Here is a 19,782-nt window from a genome sequence, read left to right as displayed (position 1 = left end):
CTCATGTACTTCCATGTTAACACCTGACCAAATGCAGACTTACGAATTCCCTAGTAGGCTATTTGCTAATACCATCACAGAGGATTCTTAGCCCTTATAAATTTCACAGAATTCGTTTCCACATTACACTTGGCAATGTGGATTGCCAGTATGATGTTGGAGCATAGCTCTCATCTGCAAAATGGGCACAATGTAAGAGGCATAACATTCAAAACTCCATGGGTACCCCTAATCAGGATTCCAGTCCAAAGATAAAGCTTTTGGTTTAGAAAATTCAGTGTTCAGAAGAGAGTTCCCACTGATGCTTCTGGCAGCTGTGAGCACTTAGCATTTTTGTAACTCAGGCTAAACATGTTTCCATTTAATTATCTATAAAGTAAGAAGGAACATTAATGCAAATTACGGGAGATTTTAAGTGTCTTGCAGTGCTTGCAAGACATGATGTCCAGTATTCTCCTTCCGAGTAACTCTGATAAAGCATGTGTTTTATGAGAAAAGAGTACAAAAACAAATTAAAGGCTGACATAATGCACAACTGGCAATGTTAGCAGTGTTAACATTGAAATGAGAACTTACGCCTCAAAGCTGAAGTGTTCGCTTTTCTAACTTCAAAGTGTTCATACTTATAATGCAGTTATTATGCTTTAGAAACTTTTTATTAAAAACAAAAATATTTCAAAGTCAGTATCCCTTCACTTAGAACCATACTCACTCTTTTGGGGGAGTAAGCTGATCCTTCTCCCACTCTGCTCTTAGACCCCATTTCCTCTTTTGCTTTTGTTCTCATTTTACCTTCCATTCAAGCAAATCAAAATGGCTTGCACCTTTCATTACGTGTCACTCAGAAGTTTCAAGCAAGGTGCTAGAAACACATTTTGACTGTCCTTACAATTTTATGGTATCAGAACAGATCCTAGTTTCATGGGAAAAAAAAAGTTCTACTGCTAGGACAAAGCATGTTTGATCACTCTGTGAACACTGTATGGGGTTATTTCAGTAGCTGACCAGGTCTGGAGTGCTCTACGGCAAGGTAAAATGAGGTGAATCTTTTCAGAATTTAGTTAAGAAGATCCATTGAGCAAGCGAAAACTATGATTTTAAGAAGTTATTAACTCAGCTAACCTCATGCAGATGACAAGAGGATAACTTTAACTACAAATTAGAGGCATTACCATTCTTCAATAATTTTTCACTTTACACTACAATACAGAAATTAATCCTCTAGGCATATGAACTATTCCAAACAAAGCTACAAGAAATTTTGTCAGAGAAATATTCTTCACATGAGAAACTCTAGTTTTGCTGGGGTTTTTTTACTAACATGCTAATTCATTGTCCCAGTCATTATTACCTCTAAGTCTCATATTGTAAAAAGTTTAATTTTTTAAATCTTATATTCAGACAGCAAAAAAAAAAAAAAAAAACCAAAACCACACTACTAAACTGTAGTTCAGTATCATCAACCTCTTTCAGTTCACCATGTCAGACATATTCATGAAATGTGGCAGGACCTGACTTAAATAGCTGCCCTGTTCTCAGGTATTGGCACAACAATTCTTTTCTGTTCTTCCCCCTGCATCACATCTCAGAGGGTTTTCTTATTTATTTTTTTCAGATCACCAATATCTCTAAAAAGTGGATATAATTTCTTTAAAATTAAAGAAGTCAGGTAATATGAGGGTAAGTTTTTATCCGTACTGCCTAATTATGCCACCTTTTAAAACCATTTTCTTTCCTTCGAGGGATGATTCTTTTGATTTAATGTGTGAATAACAGCAGCTAATTGCTTTTATCTACTAAGCCTAGATAAAGAAACAGATAACAAAAGAAGCTAACAGATAAAAAATCAGATAGAATAAAGCTTATAAGTATGAAAATATCAGAACTTCTATTTGAAATGTGACATTTAAAGGGACTATTTTTAACTTGCAATTATGTGTCCTTTGGAAAATTTCATACTGTTTTAACTCCTTTTAAATGAATCTCTCTCCCAAGCAACAGCAGTAAGAGGAACAGCTCCAATGTGTGCATGAAATAACAAAAGAAACTATACAACATGGCTGTCAAATTTATGTCAATTTTATGTAAGTAAGGAAAGTCAAGAATCAGATACCGCTACACATCTTTATCTCCTTTTCCTCCCAAATCTCTGTCTAAATTAAAGCCATTTTAGGTGCTGCTGTTGAAAAAATTAGGTAAATAAAGTAGGTATTAGGTCTTTCATTTGACAGGGCCCTTTCAGACTGTCACACCGCAAGTAGCAGAGCTGGATAATACATTTTGTCATCTTGTCTCTAGTACAGAGACAAGGTATACTCAAGAAGTATACCTTACATCTCAATTTCAGCAGAGAATGAATGTTTTGTCTGTTAATCCCAGCAGGCACCGGCCCACATCTCTAAGACTTCACATGATTTGTCCCAGCACTGCTAAAACTGTCAATTTTGTGCAGGAAGGAAATTCAGGAATAAAATTAAACTGGTTAATTCGAAGACTCTTGATGCTACTTACGCTGTGGAGTCAGCACTCTCTGCAAAAACATTCAACAGCTTTCGGCTTCTCCTGACTGATTCTAATTTTGCTCTGTGTTGTCACTTCATATTTTTTACTGAACGTAAATGATAGGTAGCAGAGTGTGTCTCCTGCAAGGTACTCATTTGGCAGTGATGGTTCAGTGTGCCTACTGACAGTGGTGCAACACCTCAGCCATGAGTTCTGACTGACTACTAACAAAACAGTAAACCCCCTCACTCTAAAGCAAGTCAGTAAAAGCAGGTCATTTCTTCAGCTATTTTATAATTATCATCAAGTAGGCCAGCAAAACTGTTCTACTTTGGTTATATTTGAGATGATTCATTGAGTCAGAAAGTAAGGCAGAACTGAATATCATTCAGAGCAAAATATATTAAATATCCCATACAGTTTTAGACTAAAAAGAATTTTTGTGTGTTCCAAAGTACAAAAAAAACCCCCTTCAGTTTAAAAGCTGTATCATAATACCATTAATTTCAAAGAGATTTTTAAAGAGGGGGAGAATATATTCCCATATGAATATACATTACAAGTGCTAATCAGGTATCCTCTTGAGCTGTAACATTTTATTCATACAATATATATAAATGCAAGAGGTGCATCTTCTAAGACTGTTCAAGAAACATTTTTCTGTCTTTACCTATACACAGCATTTCGAAGAACAGTCTCCTGACCCTTTCAATAATTTCCACTGAAATGTCTATGCCTGCAGAGTCCCAATTACCATCAAATGTGATTTGACACTTTGTATACCAGGAACTGAACCAGGGTCACCATCTTATTTTGCAGAAGACAGATTCATCACTGCAAATTTGAACAGAAAACTGAAGCTATAAGCCTGTCTCATGTTCCAAATGCACAGTTCTATCCATTTCTGAATGAATACATGAATCTGATAGCAGACAAAGGTACCTATCAGTCATACTATATCATTTCATTACTACTGGTTTTGTAGCTATATACATATATACGTGTGTGCAATGAAGAACAGGCATCCAAAGATACAGATGAATGATGCAGAGGAACATAAATGGTAGGGACACAACTTATAAAAGCCATAGCAGCTCAAACTAAGATGCATGTCAAATATTCAGAATACTGCTTAACCCTTACCTGTACTGGTAAGAAAAGTCAAATCCTTTAATCATCTCAGACACTCTGAGCGAACTACCATTGCTTCCTCTTATTTTAATTTTTGTAATATAGTCAAAATATATTTAGATACCATTCAATCTTTCAACATCTCTGAGAAAACCAGCCTTAAACCTACAAGCTCCCTTCCATCAAATCTGGAATCTGAAATTTATGTATAAAAGTTGTTTATAACACATAATTCACTGAATGTTGATGCTTCCAAGTGACTCTATATGAATCAAATGTGAAGGACAACTTTCAGAGCATGTACTCCATCCTCTCAACGCCGTCCCTTCAGATATACATTGATAATACACAATGTACATTGATTACATACATTAATAAATCGCCTCTCAGTGTTCTCCTCTCAAGGCTGAACAGGTCCAACTCCCTCAGTCTCACCTCATAAAAGAGATGCTCCAGTCCCTACTCATTTTTGTTGCCCTCTGCTGGACCTGTTCCAGGAGCTCCAAGTCTCTCGTCCTGAGGAGCCCAGAACTGCACACAGCACTCGAGACACGGCCTCACCAGAGCGGAGAGGCAGGATCAGCTCCCTCGACCTGCTGGCAATGCTCTTCCTAATGCACCCCAGGATTCAACTGACCTCCCTGGCCCCCAGGGCACACAGCTGGCTCGTGGATAACTTGTCCACCAGGACCCCCAGGTCCTTCTCCTCAAAGCTGCTTTCCAGCTGGTCAGCCCCCAGCCTGTGCTGGTGCCCAGGGTTATTCTTCCCCAGGTGGAGGACCCTGCCCTTGCCTTTGCTGAATTTCAGAAGGTTCCTCTCCGCCCATCCCTGCAACCTGTCGGGGTCCCCCTGAGGGGCTGCACAGCCCTCTGGAGTATCAGCCTCTCCTCCAGCTTTGTGTCATCAGGGAACTCGCTGAGGAGGCATCTGCCCCTTCAGCCAGGTCATTGGTGAGTAAGTTAAACAGTACTGGGCCCACTATTGACCTTTAGGTGACATCAGCAGGCCTCCAACTAGACTGTGATACTGATCACAATCCACCAAGAGCTGGCATTCAGCTATTTCCCAATCCACCTCACTGCCAACTCATCCAACCCCCACTTCCTGAACTTGTCTGTAAGCACCTACAGTTACTAAGAGTAAACGCACTGAACTTAGAATTCCTGGATCTTTTGATATTTTTTAAAGCAACAAAATTAATTACATCATGACCTATGAAAACCACACTCCTGTTTTAATTTTTTCTTTCTTAGGTCCCTTTTTTGTTTAAAATAATATCCTACTAATAAAATCTGAAATCTGAATTGCAAATATGTAGTCAGGTTCATCTGGTTTACTTACATCCTTGCAAACTAAACTGAAGATAATTTTTCAGTGTATGTAATACCCAAAAAAAGAACTGCCATTTTCAATATGTGCTTGTAATTTAGTCTTGAAGACAGGAGTATGATTTATCCCAGTCTGAGAAATTTATGAGGACTCTGATTCTGGAATATTACTCTGGAATCACTAATTCAGATCAGTCCTCATGAGGTTCTGACATTATAATGCAGCAGCGGATTTCTCATATTTAAACTGGAATAAAGCCTGCATATTTTAAAATCAGGAAACCCACCTGAATATCCAAAAATAACTACTTTGGAATGATTATTTCCAAATGGCAATTTCAATTCCATTTGTTGGCAACACCTTCAGGACACCTAGTCATGGTTTAGACCACATACTAGCTATTAACTTGTATAGTATCAGTATATAGGAATAATTATTTTACTGTTTAATGTTATAGAGTATTTATTATCAGAGACAGGTTCCTACTGAATGTGAGAGTACTTCTGAGGATGCAAAATCTGCAGCTGAGGCAAAATGAAGGAATGCAAAAGTGGTTGAAATTCTTAATCCAGTAATATTGCTGGAGTTCTAGGAATGAAATAAAGTATATTGTTTTCTTCTGTTAGTTAACTCAGTACCCTTTTTAGCTACTGTGCTGATAGAGTTTTCTTTTTTGTATGTACAGATTGCTTAACTGATGGCTCACAGAGACACCAAAATAAGAATAAAGAAGTTTAAAGAGCAAAAAAGTTAGTTGCAGCAGAATAGCTATAATAACATTACTTAGCAAGACAACCTTGTGACCCAGTAGTATCTTAGGCATATACTGTAAAAAACAATACTCAAAAATTTCCAGAAGTTGGGGGTCTTTTTATGCCAGAGAAGTCACTATTTGTACAGCTTTAGGCAGATGGCACTATTTATTTACTTAGACATAACATCATAGTAAGATTAGTTTTCAAGCCTTTCAAGGGTGTGAAACCTATCTTCTGTCAGAAATACCAATCCTTGACCCTTGCTTGTTAAGATTTTAAAGAACATTGGGCTGATGTCACCTTCCATTGTCCTTTCAGAACTAATGCAGTGAAAACTCCAGTACAAAGTATAACTTTGACAAATTTGCCTCAGAAAAATCACTGCCATGCGGGGTTGCTTTTGAAGGCTACAGCTGCCAATAAAAGAAAGTTGACAGTTTCTTTGTTTCAGGGGACAGAGTCTCTACCCCCGTACTACAAATCTTATTCCTTATTACAGACGCATAGAGCCTTCAAAGTAAACTGCAGACACTGAAATTTTAGACAGTTTAATAGTTATGTTCTCATGATAATTATTCTATTTATCTCACATTATAGTTAATTAGCAGATATATTAAAGTCAGTTGTGCTTCATGCTTGGCCTACTCAACTCTGAAGAAGTACAGAGAGATGGAGAATTCACAGTGAAAATAGCTCCAGTGACTAATGTTGGCGGACTTGTGTAGAAGTTTGATAAACGTGTGAATTGCAATACCCAGGTGATAATAACCTGATCAAACTTTAAGGATTTTTCCCAAGGAGAAGTGAACTGCCCTGCTGCTGTCTGCAACTTGAAGATGGCAGTGTTTTCGGGAGAACTGATTCTCCAAAGTAGTGACATGTCCCAAATGACTTTTCTCTAGATGACTCCTGAAACCAGCATGATTATGACAGGGTGTTCAAAACCAGTCTGACATTGGCAGAATTCTGTATGAGATACGCTCCACCTGCCCCCCTCCATGTATTATTTGGAAACTGGCAATCAAAATAACTGGCACGTGCAACTCATGAATGATGGTAACATTGTGGCACAATGGAAAGCGATGAGCAACCCAAATTACGGGTGTGACAACAGGTTTTACCTGTGGTAAGGTCTGCTGTCACAGTAATAAAGTGCAGCAAACAGCACGTAAATCACAAAAAAAAACCCAAAAACCACCTCAAAATAATTAGTCCCCAAATGTATTTTCAAAGGCCTTTGTTAACAGTGTTTATGGGAGTAGAGTCATGACCAGAGTGAGTGTGCTGAAGCAGAGGGAATGTCTGTCAGAGGCAGCAGCATGTCACAGGGTTCCACCACCACTGGAAAGTGCTGGAGGAACAGACTTATGATATGCACAGCATATTGGAGTGATTATTAAGGAGACATAATAAACTACAAATAAAAGAAATAACCATGCTTTAGAGGCTACTGTGGGAAGATGAAACAAAGAATAATGAAAAAAAATTAAAACTGACAATCTCAAGAAATTTATCTGGACACTGAGATATTAGCTCGTGAAAGAGTCTGCTCAACAGAGGGACTGAAGTTGTATTGTCTGAAAGCCCAGCAATAAACCTAAACAAAGAGATTAGATAAGACTAGGCACTGAACATTCTGCCATTTACACAAAAAGACAGAGCAGGTGAGGTAGCACACCTTCAACCTTTTGGCTTTTTTAAGGCTGTTAATCGTACACTAGCATGCCCTATTCCTCGATAATTACGTGAAGTAGATACTGAAGAGTACATGTCCTTGATCTGGTGAAGACTCTAGTTATCATTGATGGAATTTCAGGATATAGCTTTGGCACAGTTATACAGCCCTAAGTATGATAAATGTGAATAAATAAAATTAAAATAATCCAAAAAACCCCCCACAATGTTCCAAGGCATTACCTTAGGTAAGGTTTACCCATCACTCTGTTTACCCATTGCTATGGTATAGAAGTAATAGTTAGCAACAATAGTTAGTAATAGTAACAGAAGAATGTGAGTATTAAAGCACCCAGCAATGCAGTGAGCAAGTTTAAGATGCTTCAATGCCTGGAGAAATGTACAGCCCCAAGAAATGTCCTCATACTCTATCCACATGCAAAAAAAAAAAAAAAAAGATCCACCATAAGCCAGGAAAAAACTAGTCAAACCAAAAGTTAATTATAGGTGAGAGAAAGATTACATCTGCATTCTCCAAATAACCTGAGTCCCTAATGATAGATGACAAGGAAATTCCTTTTTTCATCTGGATCACATCGGTAAATCCTATCCTTTTTCACAAAACAGAGCTAGAATTGCTGGTGAACTCTTTAACCAAGAAGAAAGCAAGGATGGCAAGTCTTTTGGTGCAATGAATATTTAATTACTACAAGAGAAGTCGTACAACTACAAAAGACATGATTGAAAAACCCCACAAGGAATCATTTTATCTCCTTTTAAATAAGTCATTCCACTGGAAGATGAGACTTCATATACATCTGGGAAGAGGAATAAATTATCATCTGAGCAGTATTTGAGGCATTTAACTACCGTTCTACTCAGTAAAATGGGAAAGGCACCATTTTTTTGGTTTGTTTTCTTTTGTTCTAAAAGGCATTTTAAAAGTTAGACAATTAAAGCCCAATTAAACGGAGAGGAATGAATAGCCTGCAGCCATGCATGGGGTCTGTGATTTGAAACAGCAGTCCTAGCCTTTGAGGGCAGAAACATGTTTGGGCCCTGAAGCTGGAATAACATTGCCATTCCTTGGGAATTGTCCTGAAAGAAGCAGAGCTACCAGGGACCTTGGGCATTCATATCTCACTGAAAACAAAATGAGGCTCCAGCCTTGAAATGTCCAAAGTGGACTGCAGGCTGGTGTATTTACACCAGCACACATCCTTTTTCAACTCACTGAACCAAGGAAAGATGAAACTTCCAAGGAAATTGAAACTTGGTCCTATGTAGGCCACGAAACCAACAAAAAGCTTGAAGCAGAGACTTGCCCATATACAACTTTTCCCTAAAGTAAGCTTGGCAGGACTTCCAATGGGGCTTCAAGTGTTCTTCTCTTTCAAAAGAAAATGCCAAAAATATGCTACATAGGACAGCATAAACAACAAAAGGGCTGGTAAAGAATTGTAAAAAGTAGAATTCTTCCCTCCCCTGGTCTGCTTGTTTTCTAGGGCACAACTTTTCCTTCAGTCTTGTTCTCAACCCAGTAGCCTTTCACTGGCTTCTTGCATGGTACCAATCCCCATGGTGAGCCAGGTCCCTTGGAAATGTCCTTCCACTGTCACTGAGCCACAGCTTTACCACACCTGTGTCCTGTGGTCACTTCCCTGCTGTGACCAACTGTGTGGTCCCTCTGACAGCCAGAAATGTCTCTACCTGCAAATAGTCACGCTGCCTTTTATGGCAGGTGTAACATCTCTGCTGCACAAATAATGTCTCTGTGAGTGTAGGAGCCAAGAAAGGCAAGTGGAAGCCTTTCACCCTTCTTTAACAGGCCAGCTTTTCAAAGGAATATATGTTAAACAAGGTGAAGCTAAAACAAGCTGAAAGACCAACCACATGCCTCTGTCACAGTTCTCAAAACCTCATGGCTGGTTCAGTGTCTATGTGATGTAACATAAAACAATTGTACTGAATTACCAGGACCACACATATGAAAGGGAAGATACAACTAACGAGAATAAATTAACAATCTCAAATAGCGTGTTTTGCAACCCAGATGTATTTTCAGATAGCCTACTGAAAAAGTTGTGTGCTGAACTTTAAATTCCTTAACTATCATAATACAGTCTAGAACCAAGTGATAATTTGTAAGTTATCCTCTTTGAATATCTGTCAGCTGCATAGCCCTTTTACCTAGTAGCATATTTACATTTATTACAGTTTGCTGATCCAACACTGCCTCTAAATAGCCACTTTTACAAATACTTTTAATTCTCAGTTCATCCAACCCACTTTTTTTTCTGAATCCAGAGACATTGTTTATTCAGTTACAATACAGATTTAAAAAAAAAAAACCAAAAAAAACCCCTTCAATTTGTCCAAGTCACAAGCTTTAAACATATTAAACCAGCAGCTATATTGCACTTTACCAGATAACTGTTTTCTATATAAAACATTTCTTACTGTTTCACTTCACAACTCAGAATCTGCACAATGAAACTTCAATGTGAATATAATTCTTTGAGAGCCTCACCTAGTCCTAACAAGTTAGTACAAGTGGTCAGACACTACTGATAAACACTGTAGACAGGAAGTCATTGCCGAGAGAGACAATTAATTTGGATTTCTTCTTGTAGTCATTTATCCTTCCCATTTTTCTGCAACCCCCTGCATATATTTCTCTCCAGTCAAATAAAGATAGCTGATTCTTCATACCTGTATGTTTTGTAAAAGAGACATCTCTTCAGGGGGACCTTAATCACATGTTCCTGAAGGCCCACAAAAAGGACACTCTGGCTGTGCAGGATCTGAAGGCTCCTGATGGGCTCTCGCTGACTTTTCGGCAGGAGTTCAATTTCCTCAAGCAGGCAGCTGCTTGAAGTCTGGTTCATTGGGGCAAGTACTTTCTTAATAGTGCCATAGTCTGAAAAGGCAAGAGGAAAATGAGTTACTAAAAAAATCACACTAGCAATTCTACCTGCTTGGTGTCATTCAGTGAAAAAAATTTTTGTGCTGTGCTGGATGTTTTCAATGAAGCCTCAGAACGTGGGATTATTTTGACTGAAGTTTCCTAAATTGATTATAGTACAGTGACACGAACTTATAAAACTTTAAATTCTGTTTTCATGCGATGCAATACATTAAAAAAAAAAAAAAAAAAACCTAAAAAGTTATTAGTGCAGAACGGCCTTCACAGCAGTAGTCACAAGAAAACAAGGTTTCAAAGTCTGGCTTTATAAATGCACATTCATGCCAAGGGTTACTGGTTTCAGTCTACCAGATTGTACTACACTTTACTATATTTAGAGCAATTTAAAAAGCAATAAAGTCCATAATTTTCCCAGTTTGTTTTAATATTCTTTGTGTTAAAAATTATGGGGGTTAGAGATGTATCACATTCATTTAATAAAGCACACATATATGCTTATATGCAGGTCTTAATTGAGTCTAGGTGAATATAGCAAAGAATGAGGCTACATCCCTTTTTCTTCTCTCAATTTTGACCTCTGAAAAACCATAGCTTTTAGCATTCACTCTTCACTTCTATTCTTAATGTGATTTCTCAGGAAAGACAGTTACACACTGAAAACCAGTGTCAGAATATATGATAAGATTTATGATTCACTCCTGCAAAGTTTTTAAATAATTTAAAAATATCAAAGTACATTTGTTCTGAACACAAAGGACCACATTCTCACACTGATAAATATTTTAGGGAGCCGCAGCATTATGCAATCTTTTATGTGGCAGCAGTACTAAGGATCCAACATTGCAAACACACACAGAGATAAGCTCTTTCTCATGAAGTCTTGAAAGACTTCCCTTTTGAGTGGGTAAAAATGGCAAGAGCAATGTTTGGGAAGGCCTGTTCTGCAGTCTGGAAAACAGTGGGTTTGCCATGACTAGCACAGGGCCAGAGGTTTGGCTCAGAGCTGGCTGTGCAGTCTCTCAGGACGTGTCTGGCCCTGTCTTGGCTAGTGCTGGTTTTATCCTTGGCAGCAAATGCCTGGTGGCCATGTGTCTGCGCCCCCTACACTGGCTCCACCCTGGGAGCACCTGAGGCTAGGGACTGGCACCCCTGCACTGTCACTGTACCCTCCGGGGTAACTGGGCTGAGGGCAACATGCCATTCCCAAACTTTGCTTGAGAAGTGGTGAGAAACAGCAAGTAAGCAACCTTAAGAAAATACAAAAAAAGTAGTCTCAAGTAGACTCCAAAACTAAAGAGAAGATGGAGCTTGGCAGAAAATGCTGGGGGGCCATGTGTCTGCCCCCCCTACACTGGCTCCACCCTGGGAGCACCTGAGGCTAGGGACTGGCACCCCTGCACTGTCACTGTACCCTCCGGGGTAACTGGGCTGAGGGCAACATGCCATTCCCAAACTTTGCTTGAGAAGTGGTGAGAAACAGCAAGTAAGCAACCTTAAGAAAATACAAAAAAAGTAGTCTCAAGTAGACTCCAAAACTAAAGAGAAGATGGAGAACCAAGACAACAATTAATGTTAAAATCTTTTCTTGAGAAAATCTGAGTCTTGAGAAAGACTGAATATTCAATTCTAAGACCTGGGGAAGTACTGGAAAGGAGAGAATACACCAAGCAGCAGGGGAGGTTAATAGGAAGTTTATGTGTAAGATATAATATTCCATAATATTATATAATTCCATTAAACAGTCAAAACTAATTAGATAAACCATAAATTATTAGCTCAATGTATAAAATGGATTCCCCTTAGTCCATAAAAAGATTTTGATCATATCAAATCATGTATGCATGTTAAAATTTTCTACCTAGCCTCTCAAGTTTTAGTACAATCACTTCATACACCTGTTTACATTTTTCTCCTTTCTTGATATAAACATGCTTGACCATTCTTTAGGAAAAAAATCCCTCATTAAATTATAATTTTAATTTTTATTAACCTTTTTGATATTAAAATATCTTATTTGATGATCCCTTTTTTTTCCAAACAACCTAAAGCAACCTTATATTCAAAAACTAATTAAATTGTTGCCAACAGTCAGTTTTGCCCCACAATTAAGCAATAACCAGCTCAGCTGAAAAGCGTAACAAGCAGTGTTTCCATTGATGACTACTGGATGCAAAATCCTGACTATAATTACAGTAAGTTTCATGGTCAAAATATGGTCTGAGACATGTCCCAAAATTTCAGTGCCTGTATGTGCTTGTTTTGGCTGAGGTAGAATTAATTGTCTTCACATTGGCTGGTATGGGGCTGTGTCTTGGGTTTGTGCTGAGCACAGGGCTGATAATATAGAGATGTTTTTGTTGTTGCTGAGCAGGGCTTACACAGAGCCAAGGCCTTTCTGCTTTTTGCACTGCCATGCTGGGGAGGAAGTTGGGGGTGCGTGGGAGGCTGGGAGGAGATACAGCTGAGACAAGTGACCCAAAATGACCAAAGGGATATTCCAGACCGTGTGACATCATGCTCAGATATAAAGTGGGGGAAGAAGGAAAAAGTGGGGGGGACATTTAGAGTGATGGTGTTTCTCTTCCCAAGTCACCATTATGTGTGATGGGACCCTGCTCTCCTGGAGATGGCTGAACAGCTGCCTGCCCATGGGAAGGAGTGAATTAATTCCTTGTTTTGCTTTGCCTGTGATGTGTGGCTTTTGCTTTTGCTATTAAACTGTCTTTATCTCAACCCACATGTTTTCTTCTGATTCTCTCCTTGACCCAGCTGGTGGGGGAGTGAGTGAGGGGCTGTGTGGTACTTGGATGCTGGCTGGGCTTAAACCATGACACTGCGCTAATTACTGAGTGAAAGATGAATGATTTTCTTTTGAGCAGAGAAGCTGGAAAAATGTACCAAGAAGAAACAGTAAGATCATTTTAGAGATGTAAATTAATTGGTATTGCTTTATAGATCAGTCAGTGCAACTCTGTATCACTTGCTTAACTGGCAAACAAAGGATTCAGTATGATTCACAATGCATTGTATTTGGCTTGTCACAGTTTTCCTGCAAGAGACAAAAATCAGGTACGCATTCAGCACATGCTTCTTCTACAGACTAATATTTCTTCCTACCACTGTGCTGGGTCTAGCATCTACAGACTGAATCATTTGCTGTCACCTTCCCCAAGAGAAGAAAAAAAACATGACTGCAGGCCTCCCTCCCCTATGCCTCCTTACACATTCAGTTTAGAAGTAGAGCTTTGGACAGGAGAATATGATAAAACACTTTGTGTTTCTTGTGGCTCGTTTATTATAGAGCACAAACTTACATTTCTTTATATTCAAGTCTATGACCTGGAGATCATGGTTACAGCTGCATACCACCCCAGAAAGAAATAAAATATTCTCACTTTGAGAACTGCAGCACTAATGCCTTCCCCAAGATATCTGTCATTGCTCTTGTTCTTCCTTCTTATCTTGGCATACATTCTCCATTTCTCATATTTCCTTTTGCTCTCTTTCAACATCTCCCAAGCCATTCCTTTTTCATTTGTTGTCTAAGAGGATCAGCACTCAGAAATGTTGAAAGTCACAATTGACGGAGCTTCAAGTGAAGAAGCAGTGCCTGAGATCCCACAGATTATCAGGAAGAAACACTGTTCTTCTCAGGAGCAATGTGGGTCATATGCAAACTCAACAAAAAGGAATAGAATGTTACCTGAGATCTACTTCTGCCTCAAAAAACTCCCCTACTTCTGACTTCTAGACCCTATCTTGTCTGCCCTAAATTCCTACTGTCTATGAGTGATTTTGCAAGCACCACCTGGGAGACCAGACTAGGGTGAGGATCTGGTTTTACTCTACAACTTTGGGACAGGCACAGATTGAATTGGTGGCTATATTCACCAGCCTACGGTACGTAGCAAGGGTGTGTAGATATCCACATTCTTAAACTACACTAGTGTGCAACGTGGCTGTATCAGGCTTCCTTACAGCAGAAAAGCACAGCCAGTGATTCCAGTGCTTTCAAATGCCAGGTGTTTTGCTCCAATGTTTCCAATCCTACTACAATGTGTGCAACCTTATGCACAGCCTCCAGCAAAGACTGCAGATTTCCTAAAGAACTCGTAGAAGTCCCATCCTCAAAAGTGTTGTCTGTCTGGCCATTTTCACACCACAGTTGTAAAGCAAACTAGGGGGAAAAGTAGAGAAAGAAAGAAGTCTGGAACATGGCTCTAGGGCATGGAGGTTTTCAGATCTGTCACAGTCTTTCAAGTGAGTATTTAATTATGTAATCAAACTAACTGTCCACTTCTGCCAAGAAACAGCTAAGAAGGACAGTAAGCACGGAGCATCTTAATGGATGTAACTATTGCCACGGACACAAGGAAAGCTCCAGTTTCATCACAAATGTCAAGCCTGAGCCTAACAGCCAATTAAGAATTCAAATAAATGGCATCTTTGCATCCTGACCATAAGCAAGACACACTGGGATAGATCCAGACACCTGACAGCCTTTATTTAAGGATGGCCAACTATATACAGGACTAGTAAAAGATAATGACATTGGCCAGAATGAGTAAATAATGTGCTCTGTTAGCTTGTACTGCAATACTTTCAGAGACTTGCAAAACCCACAACTGAACACTAGAAATCTAATCACTGTGAAAGAAGAGAAACATTCTTGTTAAAATATTGCTGTGTAATGTGTAGGAGACTATGAAGAACTGCATGGAGAACCTGAGATGGAGTTTTAGAGAACATGCTTGGAGGCAACTAAGTCTGTAATGAACAAAATTTTAATGGGACAAAATAAAAGGATGATTTCAAAAGGTGAAAAATAAAGTTTAAGATGTAAGTGGTATAAATCATAGCCAGCAGTGGAAAATACTGCAAGAGTGCAGCTAAAATCATTACATTTTTGGTGACACCTGCAAAGCAAAACAGAAAATGCACATACAAAACAAACAGCAGATGCAACAAACTAATAAACCTGTAATTTCCTGACAGAAAGAAAACCACTCAAGGAATCTTTAGCAATTCTTGCTATAGAGGAGAATAAATATTTACATGAGCCGTTATGTTTACAAAATATTGCTGCCTTCTTCATGCAAACACATCTTTAACAAATCATCCCAAGGCAGTGTAGAAGTAAGTGCATTTCTCTTCTTTGAAAGAAGGGAAAAAATCTCTACCCATCCCTTTTTGAGAGGGAAACACTTTCAATCTTAACTCTTGCCATAGCACCTTGGAGAGTGGGTTGGTCTCCAGAAAGCAACTGAACCAGCACCAGGAGACAGAATCCAAACCAATGGTTTTCAGAAGAGAAGCCTACAGTATTGTCTTTCATTAATGTTGCTAAAAAATCATTGCTGTGTTCTAAACTAGATGAGTTGCAAGCAAAAGAAACTTATAATAGCCTCAAAATATCTCTTCAGGCCAGCCCTATGCCTATATTTAAGACTTTAAAAATATTCCTGCACTTTCTGAGCACAACAAGGTGCCTTTACAGATCTGAAAATCTCCTCACATATAGCAAGAAAAAAATAAAGAAACAGCAAAATCTATTATAAATTATAAACTATGTAAATGTGGGCCTGTTATTCCAAAACATTCTTCAGAATAGTAAGATGTCTTAAGCAGATTGAAGGATGTGGTCAATGCAGAGGAAAGGGGCAGTCAACACAATACACAGATGCTAAAGCAACATTCAGAACTGCAGGAGATGCATGTAACTAAACTTGAAAAAGATACCACCTATGCAAGGAATACTCTACTCTGCATGTGATAATGTGAAAACAGACTCACTGATACACTTAACAATCTGACAGCACAATAATCAGGGAGATGGAGACTCAAGAGAACAGATTTTAAAGTGTAGCTGAAACAAATATGAATTATGTATATTTTCAAGAAATCTAATTTGAAATAGACTTTGGAAAATTATATTCAATAACTACTTTAATTTTATCCATTATACACTGGTTTTGCATCTTATTTGTTGTATACAAATTATTTTTCCCACTGGAAAATAAAAGCATTCAGAGAGCTTTAAGACTATTGAAACTAAAGGAAAAAAAAATCTGATAATGTTAAATATCTTGTAAATAATATCCATATGTGCATATAAACAGTGTTTATATTAATCACATAAAAATTATATTAAACACCATAGAAACAAAAAAAAAAAAATAGGGCATTAGGGTCATCTTCAAGGCAGAGTTCTCTCAGAATAAAAAATTGAAACACCAAATATAAAATTGATTAACAGAATGTGTAATAGTAAAAAATCAAAGAATGAGCAAGGTGATTGATAACCATTCAGCCACTGTGAAAATAATGTATCATCAATATTTGCTTTCCTCCACCACAGGAAGGGGAAAAAGCCCTACCACGAAGCAGAATGTGCATTTGGCTAACAGCAGAAAATGATTCCAACAAACAGAAAGTATTAGGTTGCATAAGGGCTTTAGTGCGCTCGGCACAGAAAAAAAAGATGCAGGAACAACTAATGCAGCAGCTGGTTCAGCCTAAAAAGGGGAAGCCCAGGATTTATGATTTAGCAATCTGTCTAACATCAAAAAAGATACATATGGTACACAGAATACATGGGATTTAAATCCTACTCTTCTCCGCCCTTTCTAAGAATAACTTTAAAATTAGTTAAATCATCAGTAGAATATGGATAATTAATGCTCTGGCTATTATCTCTTTTCCCACATGGGGGTGGGGTACAGTTTAATTTAAAGCAATGGCACATTTAGAAGATAAGATAATATAACCATGCTCTGTAACTTAATTTATCTTTTACCTTAAGGTTTCTGAGATACATAGTTATACTTGAAATACAAGAATACATTTTTAATCGTGCTCCAGCCCAAGGGACAAGTGAAAGACTGGGCTTCTACCCTTCTTCTTTAAAAATGAAAAATATACTATGGGTAAGCATAGTCCTTGTACAATGACACAGAAAATAAAAATAATATAATTTAATTTTTAAATTCCCACAATAATTTACAACTTAAATATTTTTATAATTTTAGATGTATATTCATTAATTTTTTAGGGAAAAGAAAGAACTTCAAAATGAATATGGAATTGTGATGCTTCATCAAGATATAAATTTCAATTTTTTTTTTAATTTATCTTTTTATTTTCAGAGCTGTTTTACATGTTTGTCTCTCCATTTGAAACTAAATCGGTCTTTGAACAACCTGATCAGTGTGATAGTTAACTTGTTCTTTTGCTCTACTTTTAATATATTTTCATGGTGTAATAAAATACATAGATGTGATTTTTCTACAAGTATCAGGCAAAAATGGAGGTTAAAAATCTGAATGTTCTGTTTTGTGGGCTTAGCAGAGAAAGAAATGTTCAAGAAAGCTTAGGAAGGATTTAAACAATAAACCATTGTGACTGCCTCACAATTACAGGTCATTATCATTGTGATGATAACAAGGCAAGGGTGGATAATAAGAGAAATAGAGATATAAAGCACATTTGTTAAATCAAAAAGGTAATTATGTAACTGTACAACAAAACCTTCTATGAAATACTGCAGCTGGAAATAGAAAAAAGAATTTTGTTGCATTTCTCTGAGAAATGTTTCAAATTTATCTGTCCTGTTGATATGGAGATTTATTTTTAAACACCAAAAAAGGGCTAAATGAAACGCTGGTTACTCCTGTGCCATCACTTGCAGGAAACAGAAAAGCTTAAGCTTTCCCTTATTCAGGTCTCTTAGTTTTCCTCACCCTATTGCAGGATACTTGGAGGAAAAAAGAAGTATGCAAGTGGAAAAGTCATAAATCATTGCCCACTGGCATCTAATGAAATTTCAGTAAATTAAATTAACTAAAGTTAGTCAAAAAAAAAAAAAAAAAAAGCTACATTTTGGGGCTTGAAAAAACTTGCAGCTTGTTCACGTGAGACCTTAGTACAAAATCATGAATATGTTTGGTCTTGGGATTTTTGACCCCATGTGAAGTAAAAAACAGGTATAAAAACATGTCTGTTCTAGGTATGTTACAAAAAGAAAAATAGGGTGTGTCATTTTTTCATTATTCCAGAATTTGAAGCAAATCATTTTTTCCCCATGCTCAGTATCAAAGGGCTTTGCATTTCAGAGATTGTTTATGTAGTGCTGCTATTGCTAGAGAGTAATAATAGTCTAAGGATATTTGGCCATATAACAGCATTGAATTTTACATCTTAAAAGCTTTTAGGAAAGTCCATGGTCATTGCTCCTCTGCTGGTGTGTTATCAGACAGAGAAGTTAACAAAAATTACCAGGGAAGTTAAGACTCTAAATTTAAGAAAAAGCAACTTCAACTACTAATGAAATAGTTTTCTGCTTTTTGTGAAACTATATGTAATACATAGCAATCTTAAAATGGGACATTCAGTTGTCTGGTGTCTTGGCAATTAGAAAGGAAAAAAAAAAAGGAAGTGTTAAAAAGGTACATGCATAATTTAATATATTTATTAAAAGCTAATTTTAAATTATATACAGTTATACCACACAGTCCTTAGTGTGTTAACAGCTTCAAACACAGAATAGTTGCTTAACTTAGGAAACAGGAAAGGTTTGACTCTTTCTTGGAAGAGAGCTTTGGAAGCAGTAGAAGAAAAACACAGAAAAACCCTATATTAAATTATCCTTATCTGGGTAAGACCCCAAGTATTTCTGCAATCTGGTGTGGTTTTGTTTTTCAATTCTTAGATGCAACTACAGCAGTTTTGAAAGACAGTTTATAAAAAGCAAGTACACATAATATTTTAGATTTATGTTCTTTATATTTGGCTCTGACTCCTTCTTATTCCCTCTTTCCTATTCTATTTCAAGTAAATATTGATGTTCTTCCTTATAGTATTGGAAATTATTTTAAAACAACACTGAAATAAGATACATTTTTAATAATGCTTGTCAACAAAGGAGGTCTGATGGTCTATTACACATCCCCAGACTTCCATGAAGGGGAGAGAATTTAACTCATTTATCTGCTATTAAGAATCTGCAAGGAGCAATTTTACCTCACTGGCCCACCTTTATCTACTACTTCTACTTTTTTTCACAATCTATTTGCATACCTTCTAAAATTATTAGCAAGCTTCTTAATGCCCTAGTGGCTATTCCAAGAGAAACTCAGTTGTGCCTCTTCAACTAGAGGACTTTCTCATAGTAGTATGTCAAAATTACATACTTTTTTTTTTTTTTTTTAAGGGAATATTTATGAGCTATCCTTTCTACACAGAAATTAGAACTATTGACTTAACCTTTTGAATAAAAAAGTGTTGATCTAGATACTAGTTATTAAAAAACAAAGACCTTTCTTCAAAGCCATGTGTCTGGGAGGACAAAAAGAACATACGAATTCATGACATATGTAGCCCAATAAGGATTACAGAACAAATTCCCTCTCTAAAAAAGAATAAAATAGAATTTTTTAAAAATTGCTTCCATTTTAAGATAAAACAAT

General features: G+C 37.4%; 1 protein-coding gene across 3 annotated transcripts in view; it reads right to left on the bottom strand.

Annotated features, from left to right (window-relative positions):
- The window catches only part of SEMA5A (semaphorin 5A), a 298,126-nt gene that overhangs the window by 83,347 nt on the left and 194,997 nt on the right, over window positions 1-19,782 (bottom strand). For all 3 annotated transcript variants that reach the window (XM_017738722.1, XM_017738723.1, XM_008637204.2), the window contains one exon: window positions 10,105-10,312. In XM_017738722.1, the coding sequence (XP_017594211.1) occupies window positions 10,105-10,312 (208 nt within the window). The remainder of the gene's footprint in view (window positions 1-10,104; window positions 10,313-19,782) is intronic.

The sequence above is a fragment of the Corvus brachyrhynchos genome, unplaced genomic scaffold (assembly GCF_000691975.1).
Source record: "Corvus brachyrhynchos isolate BGI_N302 unplaced genomic scaffold, ASM69197v1 scaffold23, whole genome shotgun sequence".
NCBI lineage: Eukaryota > Metazoa > Chordata > Aves > Passeriformes > Corvidae > Corvus > Corvus brachyrhynchos.
This window is presented reverse-complemented; position numbering and strand designations above follow the sequence as displayed.